This window comes from Muntiacus reevesi, chromosome 4 (assembly GCF_963930625.1).
Source record: "Muntiacus reevesi chromosome 4, mMunRee1.1, whole genome shotgun sequence".
Lineage (NCBI taxonomy): Eukaryota > Metazoa > Chordata > Mammalia > Artiodactyla > Cervidae > Muntiacus > Muntiacus reevesi.
In genome coordinates, this window is record NC_089252.1 from 115493613 (window position 1) to 115511512 (window position 17900).

Sequence of the window (17900 nt, forward strand, 5' to 3'; positions counted from 1 at the left end):
GGGGTGCTGTTTTCTGAGATGGGGAAGGCTCGTAGTGAAACCCCACAGTTCATGCATACGGTAGGCTCTTAATGCTTGAGTGCTAAGTCACTGCCGTCGTATGCGACTCTTTGTGACTCCATGGACTGTAGCCCGCCAGGCTCCTCTGTCTGTGGGATTCTCCAGGCAAGAACACTGGAGTGGGTTGCCATGCCCTCCTCCAGGGGATCTTCCCGACCCAGGGATCAAACCTGCATCTCTTTATGTCTCCTGCATTGGCAGGCGGGTTCTTTACCACTAGCGTCACCTGGGAAGCCCAGGCTCTCAATATATGTGAGCAAATTAGTACTGTTCGGCAAAGCCGTGGGCTCAGCCTCTCTGAAACCTGAATTCCTGCCCCTCCTCTGCCTCTGAACGGCCACGTGAACTTGGACGAGGGCTTTGCCTCCAGGCGCCTCAGCTTTCTTGTCTGTAAAGTGGATGCAGTGATCCCTCCTTGGCAGTGAGGATTAAGCTGAGACGGAGGAAGGTGCTGAATATTTATTTGCATCTCAAACTCCTCTTTCCTTCCATGTACCAGACACAGTGGCCAATGCTTCAGGGCCCTTGATAGTGGAAATCACCAAGACGCCAGGGTCAGCCTTGGGGATCTCGCTCACCACCGGCTCCCACCGGAACAAGCCAGTCATCACCATCGACCGCATCAAGCCTGCTAGCGTGGTGGACAGGTGGGGCATCTGCTGGGAGCTGCTGTGATGTGTTGGGGGTGGTGCAGGGGAGAGCTGTCTAGAGCTGTCTGGCTGTACCCCTTCCCTTGTGCTCCCCGACCCGGCTAGGAGTGGGGCCCTGCATGCCGGAGACCACATCCTATCCATCGATGGTACCAGCACTGAGCACTGCTCGCTGCTTGAAGCCACCAAGCTCCTGGCCAGCGTGTCGGAGAAAGTGCGACTGGAGATCCTGCCTGCGCCCCAGAGTCGGCGGCCCCTCAAGCCCTCAGAGGCTGGTGAGTCCCCTGCAGACCTCAGGGCTCAAATCTGCAGGCTAATGGGCAGGCTAGCAATTAGCAGAGCAAATGTCCAGTCCCACAGGGACGCTCAAAGTGTCAAGTGCAGCAGCTAAGGGTGGGGAGGTAGGGCAGATAAATAACCTGGGTTTTTTAATGACCCCCCCTCCAGTGTTCTTGCCTGGAAAACCCCAAGGATGGAGGAGCCTGGTGGGCTACCATCCATGGGGTCACAAAGAGTCTGACAGGATTGAGCAACTAACACTGTCATACTTTCTGATCTGACAGTTTGCTGGCGTGTGTACCCCCAAAGCTAGTTCCATCACTGGTTGCATTAATAGAAGTATGGCTAGAACAAGGGAGGGGATAGTCCTTCTGTGCCCTGCACCACTCAGAATTTGGACCCGTGGGCTCACCTCAGGGCTCTCAGCAGGTCCAGAGGAGGCAGCCAAGCAGTCAGGAGGGCCTAGAGCCGCCCCTGTGAGTCCCTCAGATGTCCTGGCGTCTGTTCTCCCACCCCCGGCTCTGCTGCTGGGGCTCCCCAGGGGTCATCTGGGTACGCCCCTGTGACATATCTACGAGGTCGGTATGGAGGCTCTGAGGGTCCGTGCAGTGCAGGTCCTTCTGATGACACTTGGCTGCCGACAGTCCCCTTGTCGCTCCCTAAATAAACATCTGCCAAGCCCGTGTGTTAACTCCTTCTATCCTCCCAGCTTCCCTAGGAGGTAGCCGCCTTGTCCCGTTTGACAGTTATGACAGTGAGGCGCAGGGCAGGGCTGAGGGGCTTGTCCCAGTCCCGCAGCTGGTCAATGACGAAGCCAGGACTGGACTCGGCTCCTGGCCCCAGAGTCGGCCTAGTCCTCGGCTGGCGGTGGGGACGCCGCACAGGGAGGCGGAATAAATGGGCTGAGATCACGGGGACCTCGTCCGTCCATCCAAGAGCATGCTGTCCCAGGTTGGACATCCCCCTGCAAAGTCCTGCAGCAGAAGGAAGAACAGAATGAACTCTGGGGCTGTGGGGAGGAGGACCCGGTCGGGGAGGTGAGAGAGGCAGGGTCCGTGGGCTCCCCGGGGAAGCAGATGCTTAGCTGGAGTCAAGAATTCGCTGAAGCTGAGGCCCGTGAAAGGTTGAGGGGGACAGCCTTAGACTGCGATGCGGGTCCTTGCAAGCCTGGGCCAATCCAGCAGAGACCCAGGTGGCCCCCGAAAGCCCAGCGTGGGGCAGATACCCGGCCCTGGTCTCTGCTTGCCCAGCCCCAGGCCGGGGCTGCCCAGGCTACAGCGTGACCTCCGTCCCTGGAGTTGCTCCAGCTGGTCACCGTCTGCCAGCTGCACTCCGTGGAGCCGACCGGCCGGTTTGTGGGCTCCAGGGCCAGTTGACTTAGTCCACATCCTGCTCCTCCTGCCCTCCCAGCCGTGGGCGTCGGTCTGGTCCATCTTTCCCTCTCGGATCCCTGCCTCTCGGGCTGCTGCATGGCTGAGCCCTGAGCACAGGGCCTGGCACACAGTGGGCATCTGGGACATGTGGGCATAGTCTTGAATGCCCGGCCTGGCTCGGGAAACTCCAGACCTTCTGTTCCCGCTCTCCTCCCCTCGCTGGGCAGACGGAGCTCATCCTCTGGGGCGTGGAGGTCCAGCCCCGCCCAGCCCCTAACGCCTGTCTCCCCTCTTTCTCCGCCGCAGTGAAGGTGCAGAGGAGCGAGCAGCCGCATCGCTGGGACCCCTGCGTGCCCTCCTGCCACAGCCCCCGGCCCGGCCACTGCAGGACGCCCGCCTGGGCCGCCCCTGCCGGCCAGGACCAGAGCCGCTGTAAAGTGCCCTCCCCGCGGCCACTCTCCTCTGTCCCTGGGGAGGGGCTGGAGCCTGTTTTATAGGGAAGGGAACCGAGACTCCGAGAAGTGAGGGGCCCCTGTCTGGGTTTCACCAGGTCTATGAAAAGCTCGTAAGCTTTGAGGCCCAGAGAGGGAGAGACGGGCCTGAGGTCACACAGTGAGCATGGGGGCGGGGGGGAGGCACCCCTGTGTCTCCCTGGGGCGGGGTGGAGGGCTCTGCTGGGCTCATGGGTCTGTGCTCTCATCTCCACAGCCTTGTCCTCATCTCCCTTCTCCTCACCGACTGTGAACCACGCCTTTTCCTGCGCCAACCCCAGTACCCTCCCTCGTGGATCCCAGCCCATGAGCCCCCGGACCACAATGGGGCGGAGGCGGCCGCGGAGAAGGGAACACAAGAGTTCATGTAAGCCGTGGTCTCTTCTTTCCCCTCTGGGCTGCCGCTATGCCTGAAAGAGAGATTTGCCAAAGTGTGGGGTATTCGGGGCAGGGCCAGGGGTGGGGAGGTGGCATTACATAGTGTATGTGGTACACCAGGTTGCTGCAGATGGTTGGGCAGGTTGTGCACTGCACAAGGGCTCTCCTGAGGGTGACAGTGACTTTATACACTCTGTCTTGTATTTTTATTATGAAAAATTCCCAGGAGGTGCTCAGCTGTGTCTGACTCTTTGCCACCCCATGGACTATACATATACAATCCATGGAATTCTCCAGGCCTGAATACTGGAGTGGGTGGCCTTTCCCTTCTCCAGGGGATCTTCCCAACCCAGGGATTGAACCCAGGTCTCCCACATTGCAGGCGCATTGCAGGCAGATTCTTTACCAGCTGAGCCACAAGGGAAGCCTTTATTATGAAAAATTCCCAGCAGGTGGTGGCAAAGTGTCTTGAGGAAAGGCTGCCTTTTTCAGATTTGTGCGAAGGTCTCAGAGTAGCTCCCTTTCATTTTTCTCTCCTTCAACCCTCTGATCCATTCCAGGGTGTGGTGTTACTTTGTCTTTACCACCTTTCTGACCTTTGTTAACTTTCCCTAAGACAGTAACACAACAGGCCTGAACCTAGACTTCCAGCATATAGTAATTTTTACTTTTATTAGGTATATATTTCTACTCAAATTTTGCTTATAGACATTTCTCTTTATTTGTAATCACTATATATAGTTCCTTTTGAAAAGAGAGTATTTAAGTATTTTTTATTTAAAAATTATAAAAAATTGTTTAGTTTTTATTTATTTGGCTGTGTTGGGCCTTAGTTTCAGCACATGGGACCTTTTCTTGTGGCACACAGATCCTCTCTCTCGTTGTGGCGGGCGGGTTCAGCAGGTGTGGTGCACAGACCCAGTTGCTCTGCAACATGTGGGGTCTTAGCTCCCTGACCAGGGATTGAACCCATGTCCCTTGCATCACAAGGCAGACTCTTAACCACTGAACCACCAGGGAAGTCCCTTAAGTATTTTTAAACATGAGTAGTAATGAATGATAATGCAGGAGATATGTGGAAGTAGCAAACAGTCATGATTGCCCAGGATTTTTTTCTTTAATATTTATTTATGTGGCTGCCCCAGGTCTTAGTTGTACCATGCGGGATCTAGTTCCCTGACCAGGGATCAAACCCAGGCCCCTTGCATTGAGAGTGCTGAGTCTTAGCCATTGGACCACCAGGGAAGTCCGGGGCCCTGAATTTTGAAATCTTGCCTGGGAAGAATCTTTCCTTTGTTGACGTAGAGAGTGTTCCCAGCCTCCTTCCATGTGAACTGCAGAGGCCTCCAGGAAGAATGGAGGGTCAAACTGGGCCATTTAGGATTGAACCAGGTGAGGGAAGAGAGAAATATAAGTCAGTATGGCACTGAAAGCCGCTAAACATGGTTATGAGCTTCCTGGCAGCCAAGGCGAAAAGAGAATTCAGAGTCAGGTGATAGATAAAATACAACTTTACCAACCACCATTGTCACCCACTGAAGCAGCGGGTATGTAGGTGAGAAGATTCAGAAATATTTTTCACAGGCAGGAGCTTATGGAGCCTGGAGACTCTTGGGACCCCCTTACCTTGATGATAATGACTAATTAGTTAAATAAAAATTTTTGAATACTTCCAATGTTCCAGATACCATTTTTATCATTGGTGATGTAATCATGAAAAAAAAAATGAGTAGAAATATAATAACACAATATATCCAACAATAAAGTATGTTACACATATTATAATGTGTGATATATAATAATAAAAGAAAATAATATATAAAGACACAATGGTATAACTAATAGAATGACATATAAGTTTTATTTAATAAATGATATCCAATATCCATATTAATAATATAAATGTATTTATATGTGGAATATAAAATATGTTAAATGACATATTAAATAGTTAAACATGGAGTTATCATATGACACAGAAATTCCACTCTTAAGTAAATAACCAGGAGAAATGAAAACATATATCATATTCACCCCAAAACATATTTATGAATGTTTATACAGTGTCATTCATAGTATTCAAACAGGTGGGAATAACCCAGATGTCCATTGATGGATGAATTTTTAAAAATGCGGTATCATCATACAGTGGGATATTAGGGTCAAGGAGGACATTTTGATCTATGCTACATAAATGAGCCCTGAAACATGCTAAGTGAAAGAAACCACATACAAAAGACCATTTATAGTATGATTCCGTTGATATGAAATGTCCAGAACAGGCAAATATTAGACATAGAAAGTATGCTTAGGGCTGGGAGAGAGGGGAGGATTTGAGTGACTAATGGAAACAGGGCTTCTTTGAGGGATTGAAAATGTTCTAAAATTAATTAAGGGGACGGTTGTACAACTTGAATATACTAAATAATCAATATATTTACTAAAACCCATTGAATTGTACACTCTGTGGGTGAATACTGTGGAAGCTGAATTATATCTCAATAAAGCTGTTGCCAAAAATGGCATAATATATACTATTGCATCTCATAGTAATATAATGTGATATTTGATACAATAATAAAATAAATTGAAATACAAGATCACACAGGGCTTCCGTGGTAGCTCAGTGGTAAAGAATCCACCTGCTAACACTGGAGACAGGGGTTTGGTCCCTGGGTCGGGAAGATCCCCTGGAGAAGGGCGTGGCAACCCACTCCAATATTGTTGCCTGGGAAATCCCACGGACAGAGGAGCCTGGCGGGCTACAGCCCATGGAGTTGCAAGGAGTAGGACACACCTTAGCGACTGAGCGCGGCGTAACATCACACAACATCACAGGACGTCACATCACGGACCCTCGGAGCCTGTTTTATAACAAGGCGTTCCAGGAGCTGCCTTCCTGGATCCTGGGCGCAGCTCTGCCGGGTGCAACCCATGACCCCAGGGTTCAGAATGGGCCGCGACTTGGCCCCGCCCCGGGTCGGGTCGGGCCTCCCACTCGCGGGCCCTCTCCGCCGCGGGTGGGTGGGCTCTGGCAGAGAGTTCCCCCGGGACTGCGCCCTGAGCGCCGTGCCCGCCTGCCCCGCAGTGTCGCTGACCTCCAGCACGGTGGGGCCAGGCGGCCAGATCGTGCACTCGGAGACCACGGAGATCGTGCTCTGCGGAGACCCTCTCAGCGGCTTCGGCCTGCAGCTCCAGGGCGGCATCTTCGCCACCGAGACCCTGTCCTCCCCGCCCCTCGTGCGTTTTATTGAGCCTGACAGCCCGGCGGAGAGGTGAGCCGCCTGCCACTCTCCCATTCGGGGGGTGGACAGCCGGGGACGTCCAGTCACATGTTTAGCCTGGCTGCACAGGTGCCCCTCACCAACCAGCACGGTCCACCCCGTCGCCGGCCCCGTTTTGTAGACGAGGGGTCTGAGGCTCAGAGAAGCTGATTCACCTGCCCAGGGCCACACAGCTTGGGAGTGACCCATGGCACGAACCCCAGTGTGGTCTGAAGTCCGAGTCCTGTGTATACATCTCCTGAGGCATGGCATCACCCCCACGGGACAGGGAAACTGAAGTCCAGCGAGGGCATCCCTTAGCCAGTGTCCCAGATAAACGGCCCTAGGAGCTGCAGCGGGCGCGGGGCGGGGCGGAGCGCTGCCAGCCCCGCCCCGGCCCCGCCCCGCCCCGCCCCGCCCGGGATGTGGGCGGGGCCTGGCCCTGCTCCCGCGCCGCAAGACCCTGGCTTCCAACGGGGCCGCTTCTCTCTCCGGTTCAGGTGTGGGCTGCTGCAGGTAGGGGACCGCGTCCTGGCCATCAACGGCATCGCCACCGAGGACGGGACGATGGAGGAGGCCAACCAGCTGTTGCGGGACGCGGCGCTGGCCCACAAGGTCGTGCTGGAGGTGGAGTTCGACGTGGCCGGTGAGTGGGTACCTGCGGCTTCCTCGCCTCCTTCGCGACCCCCTTCTCCCTCCTTTCTCCACCCTGCTCCCCCTTCTCGCGCCTGCTTCTTCCCGCCTTTGCAGCGTGTCCCCAGAACGCCGGGAGAAAGGCGGGGAGCGGGAGTGAAGGACTTGCACACGCCAGTGTGGATGAGGACTTTTTCAAGGGAACAGGAGCCGCGGGTGGGGGAGGTGAGGGTTTATGCAAAGATCCCCAAACAACTCGGTTAGAATTCTGGTTCCTGATTTGGACACCGTGTGGCTTCGGACAGGGCCGGTCTTCCTCCAGCCTCAGTTTTCCCCAGTGTAAAAGCAGTGTAAAGTGGATAGAATCCTCTGTCACAAGGGGTGTTGTTGAGATCAGATGAGATGAAGCTCCTGCAAGCACCAGCTGAGGTCTGGCATGTGAGAGGCGCCCTGTAAGTCCTTGCTGGATCCCAATGGTTTGGGCCGGGCCAGGGGGCCCCAGTGGCAGCTGTAGGTCAGGGTACCAGTCCTGTCTCTGCTCTTACCCCGTGGGTGCTTGTCGGGGACAAGTCGGTGCAGTGTGCCTCAGTTTATTTTGTGGGTAGAAGAAGCAGGATGGGGTTGTGTTTGGCATCCCTCTCCACTGGACCAGAATGAGTGTGGGGTGCGGACTCTCTGAGGCTATTCTCTTGAGTCTCCTGGGTTTGTGTCTGTTTGCACCCAGAGTCGGTCATCCCGAGCAGCGGCACCTTCCATGTGAAGCTGCCCAAGAGGCGCGGCGTGGAGCTGGGCATCACCATCAGCTGTGAGTCCCTGTCCCACATGCCCTCCAGCCTGCCCCAAGAAAACGCCCAGCAGGAGGCGATCAGGGGAAGGTGCTGGATGGGAGGGGGGGCTGGCTGACCTGGCTTTTCTCTGTCTGTGGTGCGTGTCCTCAGGCAAGGCTTCTGGAAGCCTTGGTTTTCTGTTCTGCACAATGGGAGTCTCCTGGCCTTTTTAGTCTCCTGGGTTGGTTAAGTGGTTTTCTGAGGCACCAGTCACGTGACCCAGGTTTGGTTTTCTGATGCCTCTGTATTCCCAGGGCCCAGGAAAGGCCTGGAACATAGTCAGTGCTTAATTCATGTTTGTCAAAGGAATGAAAGTGAGGGACTGCAGAATGGAAAGAAGAAGGTAGAATACACAAACAGAGGAATGCTCACAGACCCTCCCCCAGCCCTCATCTCACTCTGGAAAAGCTGAAGTCCTCTGACTGTGCGTGCGTGCGTGCAAAGTCGCTTCAGACGTGTGCAACTCTTTGAGACCCTTTGGCCTGTAGCCTGCCAGGTTCCTCTGTACTTGGGATTCTCCAGGCAAGAATGCTGGAGTGGATTGCTATGCCCATCTCCAGGGGATCTTCCCGACCCAGGGATCAAACCCACATCTCCTGTGGCTCCTGCATTGCAGGCGGATTCTTTACCGCTGAGCCACTGGGGGATCCCCCTCTGACTTCATCTGCCACCTCCCCATCACACCCTGGAGGAGCAGCTGTCCGGAAGGGCTGGTGCTGCAGCTCCTTTCTGCCCCAGACCCCGCAGTCAGTGGTGGTGGAAATTGAAGCAGTCGATGGGGAGAAGGTGCTTCCAGCCCAGGGACCTCTGGGCACGGCCACCAGGTGCAGTTGTGCAGGTTATGCATGACACAAGGCGCCCATTCAAGGTAGACTTAGATGTTTCTGACATTTTCTCAACAGACTAATTAGATGGGGCCCCTTTGTCTCATTTGCAAAGATGCTGTTTGGGCTAGAGGGACCGCCTTACAGCTGGTCACTCATGGGAAAACCCATTAACCCACATGAATTCTTTCTGCAGGAAAACTCAGCCACCCGTTGTCTTAGATTATGTTTCCCGGGAAATAGAGTCTCCCACAAGGAATGACGTATAGGGGCCTTGTGAGGAGGGCTCTTAGGATCAACACCTGTGGGCGGGAGACTGTAGGACAGGGCAGTGGGAGGAGCTAGGCTGTGACGTAGTCCCAATAGAGGGCTCCCCCAATCTTCTTTGCTGGGGAGTCTGCAGGAGCTGAGGCTTCCCTGGTGCTCAGACGTAAAGAATCTGCCTGCCAGTACAGGAGATGTGGGTTCAATCCCGGTGTCAGGAAGATCCCCGGGAGAAGGGAATGGCTACCCACTCCAGTACCCCTGCCTGGAGAATTCCATGGACAGAAGAGGCTGGTGGGCTACAGTCCGTGGGGTCACAAAGAGCCGGACGTGACTGAGCGACTAATGCTTTCACTTTCTGCGGGAGTTGTCCTGCATCGAGGCTGGGAGCCGGGCCTTGGCACCGCTGCGTGGACTGGTCGATGGGTGTAGACACTGCCTTGGGTGAGGCTGCTCCCTCAGCCAAAGGCCATTCGCCAGCAGGGTTCCGCTGTAGTGTTCGCAGCCAGCATTCCCCGCAGCGGGCAAGGACGAACTCCGCCGTTAGGAGTCACTTGGTTCTGGAACCTGGCCCTGTGTGTGCCCGTTGCCGGGGACACAGACACCAGCCAGACCCAGCCCCTCAGGGAGCTCCATGTGCTGGAGAGTGAGCTGAGCGTGGGAGGTGTATCCTGCTTCGTCTAGGTAATCTAGGCTGTCCCCGTGAACTCTGTGGTCTCATCCCCACTTTACAGAGGGGAAACTGAGGCAGAGAGGGGCGCTGATTTGCTCACAGTCCACCCAGCCAGGGAGCCACGGGAAACAGGGCATGGGTCTCTGCGTCCACGCCCAACTCCTGGGCCCCTGAGGCGGAGGTGGCCACGGATGGGCTCTTGGCTTCTTTCCCCCAGCGGCCAGCAGGAAGCGAGGGGAGCCCCTGGTCATCTCCGACATCAAGAAAGGCAGCGTGGCGCACAGGTGGGGGAGCCCCTGGCAGGGCGGGGGGACTGGCCCACGGGGGTGGCCTGGGCGCCTGGTCTGCCCAGCTCCTCGTGTCCCCTCCCTGCTCCCGCAGGACCGGCACCCTCGAGCCGGGGGACAAGCTGCTGGCCATTGACAACATCCGCCTGGACAACTGTCCCATGGAGGACGCTGTGCAAATCCTGCGCCAGTGTGAGGACCTGGTGAAGCTAAAGATCCGAAAGGACGAGGACAACTCGGGTGAGGGCCCCGATCCCCACCCACCCACGCCAGCCAGACGGAGCCCAGCTGGGAATCTGGTGCTGCCTCCGGCCAAGGAGGGAGCGTGGTGGATGCCACCCAGGGGCTGCTGGCGGAGACCCCTTGAATGAAGATGCGGAGTGGTGGGGGGGAGGATGGCAGATGTGTCCCTGTCCCCAGGTCTGGGCTTCTCCAAAGGCCCTTGTGAGGTCTGCTAGAGTTTGAGTGAGACTTGGATCCAACAGGCCCTGCCTAAAGCTGCTGGGCGCAGATGACTGGGTGTGACGATGAGTGGGTGGGGGTGGGGAGTGTACCACTGCCTGGGTGGCTGTGAATAAGCTGAGGCTGCAAACTCAGGCACGTCTGAGGCTGGACAGGTGACAGAGTGAGTGAATTGGGCTGAAGCTGAGAAAAATGATTCAGTCTGGGTAGACAGAAGGAAAGGGAGAGGACTGTGGCCACTGGCAAGAATCTTGTTCAGAAGGGCTGCCGCCAACTCCCACCCTGGGAAGGAGGATCACTTGTGGGCAGATTTCAGAGTTTTTAAGAAAAACAGGAAATCTGGTGTCGTCTTATAGTCAATATCATCATCACCATCATTATCCTTGTTGTTCTGCATGGTATGTGAAACCTTTATTATAAAAATGCTGGTTCGGTATTTCTACTCTTATTGAAATAGCTGTTTGGGTGGAATGAAACATTGTTGGAAGCAGAAGATGGCTTCAAGTGGTGCCATCTGAAGTCCTCCCATGGGGGAAATGGGTGTGTTCATGGCTGAGGGAATAGGTGGATTAATGACTGATGGAATGTTTGAATTAATGGCTGAGGAAATAGATGTATTAATAGCATGAAACAATGGGTGTATTCATGGCAGAGTGAAGGGATGATACAGTGGCAGAGTGAGTGGCTGCATTAATGACTGGGGGAATCAGTGTAATGAATGGAGTTAAGGAATGGGTGAATTCATGGCTGAGAGAACGGGTGTATTAAAGGCATGAAGCACTTGAGTATAGTAATGGCTGGAGGAATAGTGAAATAATGCCTGAGAGGAGGGGTGAATTAATGGAGAGGAAATGGGGAGGTAGTTGCCTAGGGAATGGTTATCTTAATGGCTTGACCGTGTGGGTGAATTAGTGGCATGAGAGAATGGGCGGATTAATGACACGAGGGAGTGGGTGACTTGGTGGCTGAGGGAATGGCTGAATTAGTGGCTGAAGGAATCTGTACTAGAGCTGAGAGAATGGTATATGAATGGCAGAGGGAATGGGTGGATTGACAACTGAGGGAATGTTTGAAAAATGGCTGAGGGGGAATGAGCGTAATGGCTGAGGCGGTGGCTCTATGCTGACAGAAGGGAATGGGTGAGCTAATCACCAAGAGACCATGTTGTTCAGGCATGAGAAAATTGGTGTGTTGATGGCTGAGGGAATGGCGAATTAATGGCTGAAGGGATAGGTGAGTTAATGATTCAGGGTTTGGGTAAATTAATGATTGATGGATTGGCTGAATAAGTGGTAGAGAATTAGTGGCTGAAATGATGGGTGAATTAGTGGCTGAAGGAATGGATAAACTACGGGTTCGGCGATCCGTGACTAAAGATTGAGATAACGGTGAACTAATGGTTGAGTGAATGGGTTTATCAATGACATAGGGAATGAGGGTATTCAGGGCATGAAGACATGGGTGAACTAATAACTAGAGAGTCAGTGTGTTAGGCATTAGGGAATTGCTATATTAGTGGCTGAGGAAATGTGTGAATTCATGGCCAAGGGATTGACTGAATGAATGGCTGAGGAATGGGTGAATTAGTGGATGGAGGAATGTGTGTGTGAATGGTTGGAGGAACTGGTGTATCAAAGTCTGTGGAAATGGCTCAGATAGTCGCTGAGGAATTGGCTGAGTTAATGGCTGCAGGATTGGTTGAATTAATGACTAAGGGACTGGCCGTATTAATGGCTGAGGGAATGGGTGAACTAATCGCTTAAGGAATCTGTATTAAGCATGAAAGAACTGGTGTATTAGGGCTCACGAAAGAGGTGAAGTAATGGCTAGAGGATTGACTTAATTAGTGGCTGATGGAATGGGTGAATTAACGGCTGAGAGAATATGTGCATTAGTGGCTGATGCTATTATTAATGGCTGAGAGAATAAGGGATCTACTTGCTGAAGAAATAGTTTAATGGCCAAGAGAATGTGTAAAAATGTCTCAGATTGGCTGAATTAATGGGTGAGAGATTTCATAGGAAACAGGTGAATGTGACTGATGGAGTGAATGAACTAGTGGCTCAGGTAAAAGGTGATTTAATGATGGCAGGACTGGGTGAATTGGGGGCTTATGGCTGAACCCAACAGCAGAAAGAATGGGTGATTTAACAACTTAAGGAAATGGGTTAGTGGCTGAGATAATGGGAAACTAATAGCTGAGAGAATGGATGAATTAATAGCCGATGGAAAGTTTGTATTAGGCCTGAGGGAATGTGTGAATTAATAGCATGAGGAAATGTGTATTAATGACGGAGGGATTGGTTGGCTAAAGGAATGCCTGAAATATGGCTGAGGGAATGGGTGAATTAATGGATATAGGAAAGTGTGTCTTAATGATGGAGGGAATTAATGTATCAAAGATTAAGGGAGGCCTCTTGCCTTCTGCGATGGCCCGCCCTCTCTGTGGAGTGTTTCTCCCAAAGTTGCTCACACTTTTTGAGATGGACCACACTCTGTCTATGGAATGTGTATCCAAATAAATCCACTTCTTACCTGTCAAAGAAAATAGGCTGAGGGAATGCCTGAATTTATGGCTGAGGGAATAGTTGAAATAATACCTGAAGGAATTGGTGAACTAATCGCATGAGGTTATGAGGAAAATAATGGTTGAGCAAGTGGGTGAAATAATTCCTGAGGGATTGGATGTATTAGGCCTGCAGAATTGTGGTATTACTGGCTGAGAGTATGGGTGAATTAATGGCTGAAAGAACGGATGAATGAATGGCTGAGGGTATAGGTGAATTAGTGGCTGAAGGAATGGGTGAATGAATGGCTGAGGGAAGTGGGGGATTAATGGCTTCAGGAATGTGTGATTTAGAGTGTAGGAAATGGGTGAGGATATTTTTATATGGCATGAGAATATGGCTATATTAATGGCTGTGGGAAAAGATTAATGGCTGAGGGAATGGGTGAATTAGGGCTGAGAGAATGCCTGAGTTAATGGCTGACGAAATGGATGAATTAATGCATGCGGGTGTGTGGTATTATAGGTTGAAGGAATTGGTGTATCAAAGACTGTGGGAATGACAGAAATAATGCTGAGGGACTGCTTGAATTACTGGCTGAGGGAATGGCGGAAATAACAGCTGAAGGAATGGAAGAACTAATATGAGTTCAGTTCAGTTCAGTCCATCAGTCGTGTTCGACTCTTTGCGACCCCACGGACTGCAGCACACCAGGCTTCCCTGTCCAACACCAACTCCTGGAACTTGCTCAAACTCTTGTCCATTGGGTCAGTGATGCCATCCAACCATCTCATCCTCTGTCATCCCCTTCTCCTCCTGCCTTCAATCTTTCCCAGCATCAAGGTCTTTTCAAATAAGTCAGTTCTTCGCATCAGGTGGCCAAAATATTGGAGTTTCAGCTTCAGCATCAGTCCTTCCAGCGAATATTCAGGATTGATTTCCTTAGGGTTGACTGGTTATCAATCAATATCCTGAGGTTATGGGTAAAATAATGATTGAGTGAGTGGGTGAATTAATTCCCGAGGGATTGAGTGTTAGACCTGGGGGAACTGGTGTAGTAATGGGTGAGGGCCTTTGACTGTGTGGATCACAGTAAACTGTGGAAAATTCTGAAACAGATGGGAATACCAGACCACCTGACCTGACTCTTGAGAAACCTGTATGCAGGTCAGGAAGCAGCAGTTAGAACTGGACATGGAACAACAGACTGGTTCCAAATAGGAAAAGGAATACGTCAGGGCTGTATATTGTCACCCTGCTTATTTAACTTATATGCAGAATACATCATGAGAAATGCTGGGCTGGAGGAAGCACAGGCTGGAATCAAGATTGCCGGGAGAAATATCAATAACCTCAGATATGCAGATGATACCACCCTTATGGCAGAAAGTGAAGAAGAACTAAAGAGCCTCTTGATGCAAGTGAAAGAAGAGAGTGAAAAAGTTGTCTTAAAGCTTAACATTAAGAAAACTAAGATCATGGCATCTGGTCCCATCGCTTCATGGCAAATAGATGGGGAAACAGTGGAAACAATGGCTGACTTTATTTTTCTGGGCTCCAAAATCACTGCAGATGGTGACTGCAGTCATGAAATTAAAAGACACTTACTCCTTGGAAGGAAAGTTATGACCAACCTAGAGAGCATATTAGAAAGCAGAGACATTACTTTGCCAACAAAGGTCCGTCTAGTCAAGGCTATGGTTTTTCCAGTGGTCATGTATGGATGTGAGAGTTGGACTATAAAGAAAGCTGAGTGCTGAAGAATTGATGCTTTTGAACTGTGGTGTTGGAGAAGACTCTTGAGAGTCTCTTGGACTGCAAGGAGATCCAACCAGTCTATCCTAAAGGAAATCAGTCCTGGGTGTTCATTGGAAGGATTGATGTTGAAGCTGAAACTCCAATACTTTGGCCACCTGATGCGAAGAGCTGACTCATTTGAAAACACCCCAATGCTGGGAAAGATTGAGAGCAGGAGGAGAAGGGGATGGCAAAGGATGAGATGGTTGGATGGCATCACCAACTCAATGGACATGGATTTGGGTGAACTCTGGGAGTTGGTGACGGACAGGGAGACCTGGCGTGCTGCCGTTCATGGGGTCGCAAAGGGTCGGACATGACTGAGAGACTGAACTGAACTGATACAGGTAAATTCATGGCTGAGGGTATTAGTGAATGACTGAGGCAATGAGTGAATTAGTGGCTCAGGTATTAGCTGAGTTAATAACTGACGAACGCCTGATTTAATAGCTGAGGGAGTCGGGGTGGAGGCACTTGACTCCGTTAATGACTGAGGAGATGGTGTATTGAAGGCTGAGGCAATGGGTGAATTAGGTGCGGATAGAATAAGTGTATAGTGGCCGAAGGAATAGGTGCACTAATTTTTGTGGGAAAAGGTGAATTAATGGCTGAACAACTGGGTAGACTTATCGTTAAGAGGACGAATGTATTAAAGCTGGGGGAATTGGTGTGTTAATGTTTGAAGGTATAGCGAACTAATGGCTGCCTGGGTGAATTAATGACTCAGGTATTGCCTGATTTAATAGCTGAAGGAAAAGGGTGAATTACTGGAGGCAGGATGGGTGAATTAATGGATGTAGGAATTGTGTATTAATGACTGACGGAATGGTGTATTGAAGGCTGAGGGAATGGGTGAACTAATGGGTGTGGAATGGATTAATTAATGGCTGAGGGAGAGGTTGAACTAATTCCTCAGGGAATCAGTGAATTAATGGCTGAGGATATGGGTGAACTAATCTCTGAGCAAATGGTTATGCTAGGCATGAAAGAATTGGTATATAATGACTGAGGCAATGGGTGATAATGGCTGAGGGAATAGTTGAACTAACAGCAGATAACGTGTGAAACGGGCTTCCCTGGTGGCTCAGATGGTAAAGAATCTGCCTGCAATGTGGGAGACCCAAGGTCCGATCCCTGGGTCGGGATGATCCGCTGGAGAAGGGCATGGCAACTGACTCCAGTATTCTTGCCTGGAGAATCTCATGGACAGAGGAGCCTGGCGGGCTGCAGTCCCGGGGTCGCAAAGAGTTGACATGACTGAGCAAGTAACATGCACAATGTGTGAAACAATAGCTGAGGGGTTGGCTGAATGAAGGGCTCTGGGAATGGGTGATTTAACGTCTCAGTGAATAGGTGAATTAATATTTGAAGATATGGGGAAGTAGTGGCTCAGAGAATGAGTGAAGCAATTCCTAAGGGAATCAGTGAATTAATGGCTGAGGGAATGGATGAATGAATAGCTGCGGGAATAGATGTGTTAGTAGCTGAAAGAATGGGTGAACTAATGTGTAAGAAAAGGCTGATTTAATGGTGGAGAGAATTGATGAATTAGTAGCAGAGGAAATTGAAAATTGTCAGTTAAAGCTGAGAGAATGGGTGAACTAAATGCAGAATTTATGGGTGTATTAGTGGATGAGAGAATGGGTATATTAATGGATGAAACAATGGCTGAAGTAAAAGGCTGAGGGAAAGGGTGAATTAAAGGCTGAGTGAATGGGTATAGTAGAATATAAAGGAATGGGTGAACTAATGCCTTGGGAAATGAAGAATGGGGCTGACCAAATGGGTAAACTAATGCCTGAGGGAATGGATCAATTAGTGGCTGAGGGTATAGGTGATTTAATGGTTGAGGGAATGGATGGAACCATGGCATGAGGTTATGGGTATATTAATGGAATGAAGAAATGGATGAATTCCTGGTAAATTAATGGTAAATGGTATGGGTGAATGAATGACTGAGGGAATGGGTGAATCAGTAGCTAGAAAATGGATTAATTAATGGCTGAAGAAATTGGTGAATTAATGGCTGAGGGAATTTGTGTATTGGGGCTGAGAGAATGGGTATATCAATGGCTGAGGGAATAGGTATAATAATGCTGTAAGGGGCTTGAATTAATGGTGAAGGGAGTGTTTGAAATTATGGCTGAATGAATGGCTGGGGGAATGGCTGAATTCATGGTTTAGAGAATGGCTGAATTAATGGCACAAGGAAAGACTGGGGGAATAGGTGTATTAAGGGAATAAGGGGATGAGTGTATTAGTGACTGAGGGAATGTGTGTATTAATGGCAGAGGAATTGGGTGTATCAGTGGTTTAGGGAATGGGTAACTTTTTTTGACTGAGGGAGTGGGTGTATTAATGGAAGCGTGTGATGAGTGTGGTGCATTAACCCTCTGCGGGGTTCTGGGCGTGCCCATTCCTATGCTCTGGCCCCTGATATGTGCCCCCAACCTCTGATGCATACCCACCCTCCCCAGACGAACAGGAGACCACAGGTGCCATCAGCTACACGGTGGAGCTGAAACGCTACGGGGGCCCCCTGGGCATCACCATCTCGGGCACAGAGGAGCCTTTTGACCCTATCGTCATCTCGGGCCTGACCAAGCGTGGCCTGGCTGAGAGGTGAGCCAGGGCTCTGTGGGCACGGGTGAGCCCGGGACCCCATGGGGCAGCAGCCGAGCTTTGGGGCCAGTCAAACCTGGCTCTCAGCTTTGTTCCAATATCGATCTCTCTGACCCTCAGTTCCTCAGGTGGGGGCCAGCCCCGGGCAGCCATCCCCATTTCAGGTAAGTGCTGGATAAATCCCTCCCAGGCGGCTCAGTGGGTCAAGAATCTGCCTGCAATCCAGAAGACAGGTTTGGTTCCAAAAGACCCATGTTCGATCTGTGGGTTGGGAAGATCCCCTGGAGAAGGGCATGGCAACCCACTCCAGTATTCTCGCCTGGAGCATCCCATGGACGGAGGAGCCTGGCGGGCTACAGTCCGTGGGGTCGCAAAGAGTCGGACATGGCCGAAGCGACTGAGCACGCACGCACACTGGATAAATATGTGCTCGCCGTCTGCTCCCCCAAACCTGCAGATCTCCCTGTTTCTGGAAAGTCAGCATGTGGGCCTTTATGGAGCCCGTGCTTC

At 51.3% G+C, this 17900-nt stretch overlaps 1 protein-coding gene across 2 annotated transcripts in view; it reads left to right on the plus strand.

The window, feature by feature from the left end:
• Positions 1–17900, plus strand: part of GRIP2 (glutamate receptor interacting protein 2) — a 60048-nt gene that overhangs the window by 29820 nt on the left and 12328 nt on the right. For both annotated transcript variants that reach the window (XM_065933980.1, XM_065933981.1), the window contains exons 8-17: positions 560–707; positions 816–985; positions 2669–2794; positions 3071–3220; positions 6320–6506; positions 6995–7140; positions 7852–7932; positions 9933–9999; positions 10097–10242; positions 17246–17390. In XM_065933980.1, coding sequence (XP_065790052.1) covers positions 560–707; positions 816–985; positions 2669–2794; positions 3071–3220; positions 6320–6506; positions 6995–7140; positions 7852–7932; positions 9933–9999; positions 10097–10242; positions 17246–17390 — 1366 coding nt within the window. The remainder of the gene's footprint in view (positions 1–559; positions 708–815; positions 986–2668; positions 2795–3070; positions 3221–6319; positions 6507–6994; positions 7141–7851; positions 7933–9932; positions 10000–10096; positions 10243–17245; positions 17391–17900) is intronic.